At 49.7% G+C, this 13,353-nt stretch overlaps 1 protein-coding gene and 1 non-coding gene across 2 annotated transcripts; both read right to left on the reverse strand.

Moving 5' to 3' along the window:
* On the reverse strand, positions 1 to 6,594 carry NENF (neudesin neurotrophic factor). The gene is made up of 4 exons (XM_061383566.1): positions 6,365 to 6,594; positions 2,429 to 2,489; positions 1,492 to 1,595; positions 1 to 545 (listed from the first exon to the last, which is right to left on the reverse strand). The coding sequence occupies exons 1-4, from the start codon at positions 6,530 to 6,532 to the stop codon at positions 369 to 371; spliced, it is 510 nt and encodes a 169-aa protein (XP_061239550.1). The 5' UTR covers positions 6,533 to 6,594; the 3' UTR covers positions 1 to 368.
* A 3,304-nt stretch (positions 6,595 to 9,898) lies between these two features.
* LOC133228333 (small nucleolar RNA SNORA73 family) lies at positions 9,899 to 10,102 on the reverse strand. Its single transcript, XR_009730185.1, has one exon. It is a non-coding gene; the product is annotated as a small nucleolar RNA SNORA73 family (small nucleolar RNA).
* Between the last annotated feature and the right edge of the window lie 3,251 nt (positions 10,103 to 13,353).

A 13,353-nucleotide genomic window follows, 5' to 3' on the forward strand; every position in this document is an offset into this window, starting at 1 on the left:
TTTCGCAAAAACAGGAAGTTTATTTTGGTGCTTAAAGTACACACGGCCACAGTAGAAAATCTGACAAGTATAGAACAATATAAAGAAGATATAAAGGCCACTTGTAATTCCACTGCCCACGAAGCCCCCGCTGACACCTAGGAGGCGTCCCCCCTCGGCCACCATGACCTCCCCGCTGGCGTGCAGGCAGGACACCCGGGTGAACAGAACACTTGACCGAGGGTGACGAGAGCCATTCAGCGTTCCAGGTGAGTCGAGTGCTCTGTTCAGAGCCGGTGGTGACCAGAGGCTCCGAACGCCTGTTTTGCAGGAGATCTTGCGTTGGAGGGTCTCCCCGCCTTGCCTTCCCAGGGCCAAACTCCTGACGATCAGAACTCGTCCTTTATGTCAAAGTGGGGCTGGTCTTCAGGCTTGAAGTCCAGGTTGGGGCTGCCGTCCTCATTGAGGATTCTTCGGGCCGTGTAGCCGACGATCGGGTATTTGGCTTTGTACACTCTGGTGAAGACGTCGTCCAGGGATTCCAGCTCCTCGGCCGTGAGGCCCGTCTTGGGGAGAAAAGCCCAAGAAACCCAGGGTTGGGAATGAATGAATTGGACTTGGCCCCGGCCTCTCACACCTCCTCCCTGCTTTATTCTCCCCATATCCTTCAGGCAAGAGAAAAAAAATCTCTCGAAAATCAAATCGCAGACAGCTGACTTTTGAAGAGGCCAACCTGTGTGCTCAGGACTGTTGGGGGGAGGAGATGGGGGAAGCAGGGGCCACATCAGGTTGCGGGGTTTGGTTGACGTGGGGATGAAAGGGTCCAGAGAGCTCCCAGGTGGTGTGGGGGGCGCACTGTGTGGTCTGCAGCTACCTCCTCCCCGGAATGACTCCCACTGCTCTCTACCCTCCCCCCATTACAGATCTCACACCCTCCCCACTCCACAAGTTCTTAATTTGTTTCTGTAATGTTGTCACTCCAGAGTTTGGCTCATCTGAGTGACACTGGAATGAATGCCAGCCTTTCTGTTAGGATGACTGAGATGACCCTGAAATGGTCTTTGTTAGGGCTGTTGTCTCCTTCACAGAAATATGAGCATGGGGGAGCCTCTGCTTCATCCCCTGAGCAACCAGGAGTGGCTTGGGAAGTAGGTCTCAGAAACGAAGAGCAAAGCACCCAGGGGCTTGGGGTGGCAGGGGGCAGACTGTAAGGGGGATGGCACTGCCAAGGCAGGCGGGAGCCAGACTGTGAGGACCACTGAGCTTGATCACAAGTGCCCAAGAGTCTGGCCTTGACTCTGCAGGCAGTGGGGAGCCATGGAGGATTTTTGAGCAGGAGTGTTAACAGTGAGATCTCTACTTTAAGAAAACAACCAGCTATCACATGGAATGGACTGGAATGTAAACAGACTAGTTAGGAAGCTTTGCTATTGCCCAGGGGTGTGTGTGTCAGGGGGAAGGCCATGGCCAAGGAGGTGGGGCACTCTGACAGAAGCTCAAAATCTGGCTCACGGTGTCATGGGTGAGGTCTGCAGGGTCCAGGGACATCTTGGCCACCCCTCTGGTGGAGTCCTTCCCGGTCAGGGCGTTGTAGGGGGCTCCTCGTCCATAAAACTCTGCAGTGGGGAGGACGGAAGAGGATATGAGCAGGTGTGCACAGAGCAGCTAGAAGCGGGTGTGGGGGGCTTCTGAGAACCCCCCCCAAGTTCTGGAGAGACTCCGGCCTGAGGGGAGGGTCGGCAGTGAGGAGGGGAAGTCCAACAAGCCACCCCAGCCATCTGCTTGAGTCCCACAGTTCAGAATATGGAATAAGTCATACATGCTGGGCCAACAGGTGACTTTTTTTAAGAATATAAGATGAAAACAATCTCTTAAAAATATCTAAAATGTAAACAAGAGGAATGTCCTGTCTGCCTAAATGCTCATGGAAGCCAAGTCTATTTCCATACGTCTTTGGTTTGGTATTAAATAAACAACGAACCATTACAAGACAGCTTCCATGATATCAGCTACAGTTTCCATTACAGAAAACACAAAAGGGCATTAAAACGTTCTACAGTGTTCTATGATCTCAACCCTTTGCTAAGTAAAGGGTTTTTTACTAAGGCAAATCATCCATTTTGACTCTGGCTCTATAGGCAACAGGGAGCCATAGAAGACTTTTGAGCAGGAGCATGATATTACTAGAAAAACACTGCTGAAGTACAGCACCGACAAAGACAATGAGCTCAGGGACTTCCCGGGCAGTCTAGCCAGGGTTTGATCCCTGGTCGGGGATTTGAGATTTTGCAGGCCACACAGCACAGCCAAAAAGAAAAAAAAAAAAATTATGAACTCACTCTGGGGGGAAAGGACTTGCCTGTGTTCCGTCTGCTCCCTCACTCCTAGAACGCCCACTTTGGCCACCACACCCCCCAGAGGTAAGGGTACATGAAAGCAAGCCACTTACCCTTTCCAGAAGTGACATCGAACACCACCCCCTTGACTGCCATGTAGATGGGCTGATCTTCCTAGAAAACAAGAGGGAAGGTGTGAGGAGGAAGCAGACAGCCCTGCTCTTTTGGCTCAAGTTAGTAACATCTCTTCCCATCAAGGGCAGTGCAGGGGGCGGTGGGTGAAGGTACAAAGCAGCCGCTGTCAGTCAGTCCTCAGCCAGCACATGACCCTACCTGCAGAATCATGCCTACTCACAAAACCTGGGAAAAGTTACGAAGCTTCATGACAAGTCTGCGGCAATACCTTTCTTTTAAAGAAAAATCAGGAGCTAAAGCAGCTCAATTCAGATAAAAATTCAAAAGAATATTGAAGTTACTTAAATCGGTTTAAATTTCCTTTCATTTTCACCACACGTGGCTGTAATCAGTGCAAATGATCTATGATATGTTTTGCTTCTTATAGGTAATATTAGTTTATACAAACATTGTCATGTGTTGAAATAACCAAAACAGCTGTCGCTTAAACAGCTCTGTCGTATTTTAGTTATGCTGTATCTGTTTACTATTCTCCTATTTTGGCTTATCTGGATGGTTTCCAACTCCTTAGAACCATAATGGCAGCATTACGAATACCTTTCAAGTTACTTTCTAATGTGTTGAGCTATTTCCCGGAGGCCTATTTCACTATATCGAATTCTGGGGCCCAAGTAGATGAACAACATAATCACTTTTTATATTTTACCAGTTTGTCCTTCAAAAAGCCATCTATGGTGCTAGAAATATACAAGCAATGCCGTTTCCTCGCAGCTGTAACCATGGGTTTTACATTTTACATTTTGCTATATTTGTGGGTATTCAAAAGGAAGGACAGAAAATAAAATGTAGTTCCTAAGTGACAGGTAAGGACTCTGGAGGAATTTTAAGTTAAAAACAGATATTGTATATTAACACATATGTGTGGAATCTAGAAAAATGGAACATGCTAAGTCTTTTCAGTCGTGTCCGACTCTGCATCCCTTTGAACTGTAGCCCACCAGGCTCCTCTGTCCATGAGGATTCTGCAGGCAAGAATACTGGAGAGGGTGGTATGTCCTCCTCCAGGGGATCTTTCTGACCCAGGGATCGAACCCACATCTCTTGTGTTTCCTGCGTTGGCAGGCCAGTTCTTTACCACTAGCGCCACTTGGGAAGCCCCTAGAACACAGTAGGTTCTGTGAAAGACCCCAGCAGCCGGGACCCCTGTCTTTTGTGATCTCCAATCTGAAGCGTCCACCGAAGATTCTGTGCAGCTCCCTGCTGGGGGTCCGAGCTCTCAGCACAAAGTGCACTGCAGAGTCTGGGACAGGAGGGTCTGCCCTGGCGTTCATCCAAAATGATTATCATACAAATGAGACCTCATCGCTAGGTGTTTCAGAGCGACTTGTTTACAAGGTCCACAATCCCACAGCAGAAACTCTTGGGGATCAGATGTGTTTTGCAATTCAGAACTTGTCAGATTTAGAAAGGTGTCATGAGGCACATACCAGAACACCTACGGGGGTCTGAGGAAGCACCCCATCATCAAGGATATCAGTATTTCACAGTAAAGCATAAAGGCGAACAGTCATACTAGGTGAAGTGAAGTGAAGTCTCTCAGTCGCGTCCGACTCTTTGTGACCCCGTGGACTGTAGCCTACTACGCTCCTCCATCCATGGGATTTTCCAGGCAAGAGTACTGGAGTGGGTTGCCATTTCCTTCTCCAGAGGATCTTCCTGACCCAGGGATTGAAGCCAGGTCTCCCGCGCCGTAGGTAGGATAAATAAAGTCTATAACTAAACTTGCGTAGCTCCAACAAGGTTCCGTTACCAAAGGCCTTCAGATCAGGCAGGGTTTTGCTGTCAAATGATATTAAAAAAAAACCTTCTGCTTTTCAAAGCTTCTTTTCTTCGATTTCTGAACTGCGTAAGAGGATTACGGGTCTGTTACACTGCCTCTTGTTTGTATCTTTAATAATAAACTAATAAAAATAATATTAATAGCAGCTAAGATTGTCTAAGGTTTACTGCGCGAAGACTACTCCAGGCTTCAGCTAAGCAGTTTGCACACCACCATCTCATTTAATTCTCACAAAACCCCCACACAGAGTAGAAACTCTTATTATAGCCAGTATGATGGCCAGTTTTATGTGTCAATTTGGATTGGTGACAGTAGCCTTATTCAGCACTTATCTAGGTATTGTACAGAGGTATTAATGTAGATGCGATTAATATCTACAACTGTTGGCTTTGTGTACAGAAGATTATCCTGGATAATCGAGGTGAGCCTGATGCTATCAGTTGAAAGGCCTTAAGAGCCTTTGAGTTTTCCCTGAGGAGGAAGAAATATACCACCAGTGGACTGCAGGATCTGTTCCTGCCCAGAGGTTTCTCGCCAGCCCTTTCTGACAGCCTGACCTACTCAATTCAGACTTACCTAGCCAGCCTGCACAATCACATAAACCAATTCTTGCAATTAAAATATATAAATATATATATAGGGATTTCCCTGGTGGTCCAGTGGTTAAGAATCCAAGCTTCCACTGCAGGGGGCATGGATTTGCTCCCTGGTTGGGGAACTAAGATCATGCATGCCACGTGGTGCAGCCAGTATATATATATATACACACACACATACATATATATATAATTTTTTAACTGGTTCTGTTTCTGGTGGAACCCTGACTGATAACAAGTATCACAGATTAAAAAAAAAAATTGAGATTTTCGATATTTGCTCAAAGGGACTCAAACCCAGATATGATTCAAATGCCTAATGCTCTAATGAGCATTATACAAACAGTTAACACTTCTGAGAGTGAAAGGGGATGCTATTAATAATTATCCCGGGACAACAGACATAAACCAGAACCACCCAGGGCAAACCTCAGCACAAGGCAGTTAAAACCAGCTGCACTGAACTGCCTCTTTCCCCTCTTACTACAGACATCCTCTGGGCTCCACACCTGGAAACAATTTTTCCCTTAACCTGCTTCCATCTCAAGTTTCCCTCTCTCCTTCCCGCAGCTGAGCACCCATCAATAATACCTGCATAAAAAACCTAGGGTCTTTATCTTGCAGCCTAGGCATGGCTGCTGGATATGACCGCCACTTAGAACTCTTTCTTCCCTTGGGTTCTGTGCTGGGGGTCCCTAGGATTACCCCTAGATTTGGAGATTCATGAGAAGGACTCAGAGAATTTGGCAGAGTTGGACTCTGTTCCCAGGCTCCACAACCATCACACTGGGCCCCACCAACCAGAATGGTCAGGTGACTGTGAGCGGTATCCTGGAGTGCTGACCGGCTGAGGAGGGTGGGATATCTCTGTTTCTAACCTCCGATCTCCCCCTCTGCCGGCTCCCCCAGCTCTGGTCTAGCCCCAAGAGCACAGGTACTAAAAACCAGTTTGAGGAGTCCAGGGATACGGAGGCCAGAAGACAGAAGAGCAGGGAGACACTGGAGCACCCCTGGGCCTGCCCCCACGCCCGCCTAGCCCAGGGAACAGGCCTTGCTGCCCTCTCTCCCTTCCCCGGAGGAGGCAGAAGTGTCTGTCCCCAACTGATGCTCACACTGAAAACAAAAAAGTTTCTCCGTTTCCTGTACTGACTGCGAGTCAAAACGCGTCTCAAGGAAACAGCTCCAGGGAAGAGAGAGGGAGAGCCTCGGGGTGGGTGTTTCGGCCCAGGAAGCGGGGAGATGGGCGCCCCGCCGGCTGGGGACCTCCCCGTGCCCCCAGGCGGCGATCAGGCCTGGACAGAGGGCCGGGCAGGCCTCGCGCCCCGCTCGGGGCCAGGACTCCGGGAGGGGGCGCCCCCCGAGGCCTGCGCCTGCTCCCTTGCACCCGGAAATCTCTCCCGCGCGCCGCGGCCTCCCGGGGGTCTCCGCCCCCATCTCCGCTTGGCCGGACTCGGCCCAGTCCCCGGGCCCGCGCTCACCTCCTCCCCGCCGTAGCGGGCCAGCTCCTCCTCCGTGAAGAGCCGCACCGGGGGACCCCGCTCGGCGGGACGCGGCGCCTGCCCGGCCCCGGCTGTGGGGAGCCCCACGGCCAGCGCCACGATCAGGGCCAGCGCGACCAGCCGCCGCCCGGGCGCGGGGCCCGCCATGGTGAGCGCGCCGAGCCGGGCCAGGGGCGGCCTGGGCGGCGGAGCCCGAGCGCGCCCGCCCCGCGGCCCCGGAGCCCCGCCCCGCGCGCGCCGGCCCAGCGCCGGGAGGCCCGCGAGCCGGGAGCCGAGAGCCGGACAACGTGCCTCCCGCGCGCGGCGTTCCGCGCTCGCCCACCCCGACCCGGAGACCGGAAATTTGGAGCTGGGTTAATGGGGTCTACAAACTACAGACTGAAAATTTCGCCAAAGAGTGGCACGTGTCACAACAGTCCCTTGTGTTAAGATTACAGAGTTGACTCAGCCCAGCATTCCAACACCTAGGAAGATCTATTTATAACCTAGGACCCCGACTTTCTTAATTCATTTTTACTTTGGGCTGATTTTTTTTTCTTCCCAGTTGTGTTTAAATTTCGGGTCTCCAAAGGATTTTTGCAAAGGTGGGGCACATCAAAGACATACCCTGAAATAATAATAGCTAACATTTGTGCAAGGATGTCTTCATTAATTTATTCAGCAAATGCTTTTTGGGGTTTCCACATACCAGGCCACTGAAGACACATAGCTGAAGAAGGCAGATCCACGCCCAACGGAGTCTACCTTCTATGGGTGAAATAGACAAAAGGAGTACAGTTAGGTGGTGATGAATGCTACAGAGGGGAAAAAATATGCACCTGAACAGGGAGCATTGGGAACTGGAATTTTGAATAGGCTGTGGGGGAAAGCCCCAAGGAAGACAGTATTTGTATAAACGTCTAGAGGAAATATGCTCAGATGGTAAAGAAAGTGAAAGTGAAGTCGCTCAGTCGTGTCCCACTCGTTAGGACCCTGTGGACTGTAACCCACCAGGCTCCTCCGTCCATGGGATTCTCCAGGCAAGAATACTGGAGTGGGTTGCCATTTTCTTCAACAGGGGAATCTTCCCTACCCAGGGATCCAACCCTGGTCTCCCGCATTGCAGGCAGACGCTTTAACTTCTGAGCCATGAATCCGCCTGCAATGCAGGAGACCCGGGTTTGTTCCCTGGGTGGGGAGAATCCCCTGGCAAGGAAATGGCAACCCACTCCAGTATTCTTACCTGGAGAATTCCATGGACAGAGGAGCCTGGCAGGCTACAGTCCATGGGGTTGCAAAGAGTCAGACACAACTGAGTGAGGAACGCACATAGGCACTATGGGAAATGAGGGAGGTAGCTTCGGGGTGCGGGGAGCAATCCTTTCAAAGGGAAAACTGCAGAAATGCTGAGCAAGGAGAGTGTCCTGCTTGTTGGAGGTACAGCAAGGAGAGAAGAACGGTAGGCAGTGAGGTTGGGGGGAAGGGGGTACAGGGGGCTGGAGGCAAGGGGCAGATCTTGTGAGGCTTCACAGCTTTTTTTTTTTTTTTTTTAATGACTTTGTCTTTTAGGCTGAGTGAATGGAACAGAGGAATGAGTTAAAATGTTCATGGAATGACTTTGGCTTCTGTGTGGAGAAGAGACAGAAGTGGGAGCTACTGTTATAATCCAGGCGAGAGATGATGGTGCGTTGGCCCCAGTCCATAGCAAGGGAGGTGATGAGAAGTGGGTGGATCACGGATTTGTTTTGCATGTGTGGCTCACAGGATTTGCTGACAGATGAGACATGGGGTCTGAGAAACAGAGAGGAGCCAAGGATGACCCTGAGGGTTTTGGGCCTGGGCAGCTGAAGGATGGAGTCTCCACTTACTGAGATAAGGAGAGACAGTAGGAGGAGCAGGTTTGGGTGAAGATCAAGATCAGGCTTGTTCACTCTGAGAACACTTAGACAGCCAGGTGGAAGTATCAAACAGACAGTTGGCTGTATGAGTCTGGAATTGGAGGGAGAGCTCAGGCTAGAGAGAGAAAATTTGGAACCCTTGGCATTTAGTTTGTATTTAAAGCCACCAAACGGATGAGATCATCAGGAAGGGCATGTAGATTGAAAGGAGGCAGGACCGAGGACTGAGTTCTTGAGGCTCACCAACATTTTGTGGTTGGAAGAACCAGCCACCAAAGATGGGCTTGCTGTGTACTAAGCACTTTTACATGTATTAGCTCCTGGCACCCCACTCCAGTACTCTTGCCTGGAAAATCCCATGGACAGAGGACCCTGGAAGGCTGCAGTCCATGGCACCGCTGAGGGTCGGACACGACTAAGCGACTTCACTTTCACTTTTCACTTTCATGCATTGGAGAAGGAAATGGCAACCCACTCCAGTGTTCTTGCCTGGAGAATCCCAGGGATGGGGAAGCCTGGTGGGCTGCCGTCTATGGAGTCACACAGAGTTGGACACGACTGAAGTGACTTAGCAGCAGCAGCAGTAACTCTGTGAGGCTCCTCTGTCCATGGGATTTCTCACGCAAGAATACTAGAGTAGGTTGCTATTTTCTTCTTCAGGGCATCTTCCAGATCCAGGAATCAAACCAGGGTTTCCTGCATTGCAGGCAGATTCTTTACCAACTGAGCTACGAGGGAATCCCATTCCACGTAGTAAGTAAGAGCTGTTATTATCACCCATTTTGCAAATGATGAAACTGAACCGCACAGACCTTAAGTGCCTTGCTCAGTGTCACACAGTAGGTGGAAGAGCCAAGATTCAAGCACGGGCCCTATGTCCCCGAGTCTGCCCCTGACCACCAGTCTATACTTCCCTTCCGTGATTGTACCAAGTTCTCAGCCCTGTACTTCTTCAAGAGTGGGCTTTGATTACAGAGCAATCTAAACAGGACCTGTCCACAAACCATCTGAATCTTAATTTCCACATCAGTAACATACCAGCCTACCTCCTAGATAGGACTGTGCTGAAACTAAAAGTGATACAGATGTGAAAAGCTGTGTAAGCTGTGCAATATCCATGTTACACTGTGTCACCAGGTCTCCGGGTTAGAAGAGGCCCTGCTAAGCCTAGAATATCACCCCTTTCCTGATGCATCCTGTTCCTTGGCATACAGGGTGCAGCATCTCTGCTTGAGCCCTTTTCTCTCCCTACAATTGTATTGTTAGGAACTGCTTTGGGCCCAAGGAAACTCCCTATAATTTCTACTGATAAGATATAGCTTCCCCGTCCCAGAGACGCTGAGTGTGAGTCTATAATGGAATAGCATGTTCACGTGCCCTTGGATTTCTCCAGGCATCCTCCTGATTGCTCTTTCCAGATTGAAGAGATTTCTACTTGAACCCAGATTTGTTTTCCCAAATGAATCAGCCAGTTACCTTCAAGGAAAACAGAAACTACGGCTGTACTGTAGGGAGTTGGTTATATAGGTGATGAAAGAGGCTAAGAAGCAACCCTGAGGGAGCCCAGAGATTAGCAAAACAGGAAGATCGGTAAAATCCGGGAGTGTTTTATTTATTTATTTTTTTTTTCTTACAGAGCTGTTTCCTGCATGGTTTTTCTCCTCAGTCATTGTCCACAGGACTCTGAAAAGACGTAGGAATATGCAGGCGCAGACTCAAGGCCCGGCTTCATCTCCAACGTTGTGGAAAGGGACTGTACGTCACCGGGCAGAGCCCTACGCTCCCGTTCGCCACCTGGACAGAGCCCGGGGAGAGTGACCTCCCGGGGTATCCACGTTGGGCCGGGAGTGTTTTAGAGCTTAGGAGCCTGGGTCACCTGATTGAAGCTAGAACCACACACACACACACACACACACACAACGTTTACATCAGGCCTAGAGCTGTGGAAGGGAAGCTGCTGGGGCAGAGCACAAGGGAGAGAAAAACCCTGGCTTCCCGTTTGCCCAGTTCTGCTCCAGGCTTCCAGCAGAGCTTCCTCTTGGCTGAGCCCAGTGGAAACCCAGCCTTCAGGACCTGTCCCTGTAACCCAGAGCAGGAGAGGCAAGAATGGGATCTGAGAGCAAACAAGCCCAGGATCAGCCCAACCCAGCCTCCACCAACCTGGCTTCTACCTGCTCATCTTGTTACTAAGTCCAAGTTCTCTTGGCTGGCCGCATGACAGGCCAGTGAATCTGAGAGACCAGAGATTGAGGCATGGAAGAGACTTTGATCAGGGAGCCAGCAGACCGAGAAGATGGCAGGCTAGCACCTCAAGATAACCATCTTATTGGGGTCTGGATGCCAGGTTCTTTTGTAGATCAGAGAGAAATGTCAGACTAGTGTATGCTGCTCGGTTCTGTCTTGTCACAACAAAGATTTGGGGTGACGGACATTAAAGCTCTCCTTGGCGTGTCACAGCTCTCAGGTCTTGGACAGTCCGTGTTATAGCTCTCAGGTCTCGAACAGACTGTGTTATAGCTCTTAGACAAATCAGTGTTACAGCTCTGTGTTACATCTCTATTTTATTTAGATAATAGCAGGAAAATCCATCTTTGAGGCGTGAGGGCACGTCGATCCAAAGACGAGAAGAGAATGCCCCAGTGCGCAGGAGAGAGAGTAAGAGAGAGAGAGAGAGAGAAAGAGCGCAGGCACGTGGGGTGAGGGAGGGGGGCGGTGGGGGAAGGGGGAGAGAGAGAGCCCTTTGGCTCTTTTTATATGTCATTTTCTTCCTCCTGGGCCTGCACTATGCAAATTGGGCTTAGCCAGGAGTGCTGTTCTACCTGAAGTCCTCACTCAGGTCCTCAGACCTTCCTTTGACCTTCCTTTGCTCTATTTTTGCAGGCTTTTCCCTTCCTTGTCTTTTAGCCACCGCCGTTTTGGACTCCTGTTTTCTATTCTAACTACCTAACAGAAAGAAGCAATGAGGAACTAAAGTCAAAAGGCAGAGCGAAGAGGGAGAGGCAGTGGGGAAGTAAAGTGAAAGGGTCTACAGTCTTGCAAAACATCTCCAGGGGAATGGCCAGCCTTTGGAAGAGGTGTGTTAATCTCTTCGATTCACAGGTGGGCAGGGACAAACCGTCACTCCAGGAGCTGAACAAAGGCGCTTTAGTTTACAGTCAGGCCAGGTGGGGGGGTGGGGGGCAGGGAGGACAGCCAGGAAGTATAATTATAATAACAAAAGCAACGAAAAGCAAGTCAAAGAAACAGTTTCCAACACAGAGTCAGAATCGGCTTCCTTCCTGCAGCCATCTGACTGTCTCCTAAGGGCCCCTCCATCAGCCCCCTCCAGCCACATCACCTTCTGTTTGGATCCCAGCCTGGGCCTCTGTACTTGGGTACAAGTCCTCATGGGCCTGGGGCGCAGGTCATCATGACCCTCTTGTCACTCAAGTCTCAACTCACAGGAATCTACCGTCTTGAGGCCTTTCTGGACTCCTCATGATCAGCACCTCCTCCCACAGCCGCCCTGGCACTCGCTATGCTATCCCATATTCTCTTTGCCTTTATTTAGAGGTCTGGTCACTATGTGAAATTACTTTGTTCATTTCTTTATTCAACTACTCTGGGTACCAGCAACTGCCAATCATATCCTTGTCAGAGGCCCTGGGATACAGAAATGAGCCAAACACATAAGCACCTCATCTTCAAGGAGCTGAAACAGTACAAGGAGGCTGAAAATATTGGTGGCCAAAAAGTTCGTACGGGTTTGTTTTTTTTTTTCTGGAATCTGCTACCGAAAAATCCTGTCGACTTAAAAGTACTCACAACCTAAAAGTTGAGAGTTATGTTTTATTCGGTGGGACTTTTTAGGACTTCCAGCCCAGGAGATAGCATCTCAAGTGACTCTGGGATAGCTGCTTTGAGGAGGCGAGGGGAGGAGCCAGGTTATGTGGAAGTTTTGCAACAAAGGGCAAGTAGTGAACATCAAAAGATGATTGTTAATTAAAGAAAGCCAGATAACCCAATTAAGGAATATAGCTCTTTTCTGTGTATGGGAAGATGCAAGATCTGGGCTCACTGAAATCATTCCTTTCATATGCTCCTCAGCTATCTGGGGCCACTTTCGGTATCTCACATCCTATGCTTTCTTTCCTCAAGGTTTATCGTAGGAAGAGGCTGCAGTGTGATGGCTGCTAGATGGCAGACACTCTTCTCTTTCCTGAGTTCCCTTAGGACTCACTGGCTCATTTGGGAGAGCTGGAATGGCTGATGACTATGATATCCTTGCATTCTTGTTTACTGATATAGCAGGAAATATTCAAATTTTCAAACCCAATATAAGAAACTCAGAAGGTGGTACATACTAGGGCAAAATTTAAAGCCGTGTAGGGGGATGAGCTGGCAGTGGTGTTTGCTGTTTTAACAGGATGCTCAGAGGAGGTGATACTGATATAGGTAAGGAGATTTTGGGAGAAAGACCTGAAGGCAGTGAGGAAGTGAGTCATAGAACTCCCAGGATTAGAGCAGTCCCAGAACAGGGAATAGCCACTACAAGTCTCTTATGCTCAGCATGTTAAGGTAAGGAGAGAGAGAGTGAGGGGAGGAAAAACAGACAAGGTAGGCATTGCAGGACAGATCCTATAGTGCCTGATAGGTCCCTGTCAGGACTCTGGCTTTGGAGGAGGCGAAGCAGAGGAGTGACATGATCTGCCTTTGTCTAGCAGGCTCTCCCTGACTGCTGTGTTGGGAGTTGGCCATGGTTGTAGCCAGGGTGGAAATAGAGAAGACCAGCTAGGAGGCAACTGAAAGTAACCTACGAGAAATGCTGGTGGTTTGTACCACGATGGTGATGATAGAGGTGATGAAAAGGGGCCAGATTCTGAATACAGTAGAGTCAGCAGGATTTGCTGATTTAGATGTGGAGTGTAAGAGGAAGAAAACAAACAAGGATGACTCCAGAATTCACCAAAGCAAATGGGAAGATGGAGTTTACGACACTGAGGAAGCCTGAGAGGGGAGTGGGTTTGGGATAGGAAGACCAGTAGTTCCACTTAAAGCCTGCAGTAACCACTGATACTACTACACCGGATCCTTACAGTGTGCCTGGTGGCG

Source organism: Bos javanicus, chromosome 16 (genome assembly GCF_032452875.1).
Source record: "Bos javanicus breed banteng chromosome 16, ARS-OSU_banteng_1.0, whole genome shotgun sequence".
Classification (NCBI taxonomy): domain Eukaryota; kingdom Metazoa; phylum Chordata; class Mammalia; order Artiodactyla; family Bovidae; genus Bos; species Bos javanicus.

What these genes read in the sequence shown, in the direction of transcription:
- NENF (XM_061383566.1), bottom strand. Translation starts at nt 6,532, where the DNA reads ATGGCGGGCCCCGCGCCCGGGCGGCGGCTGGTCGCGCTGGCCCTGATC. An exon ending in CCCGCTACGGCGGGGAGGAG is followed by an intron (nt 2,490 to 6,364) that starts GTGAGCGCGGGC and finishes CTTGTTTTCTAG; the next exon opens with GAAGATCAGCCCATCTACAT. An exon ending in CGATGTCACTTCTGGAAAGG is followed by an intron (nt 1,596 to 2,428) that starts GTAAGTGGCTTG and finishes TCCCCACTGCAG; the next exon opens with AGTTTTATGGACGAGGAGCC.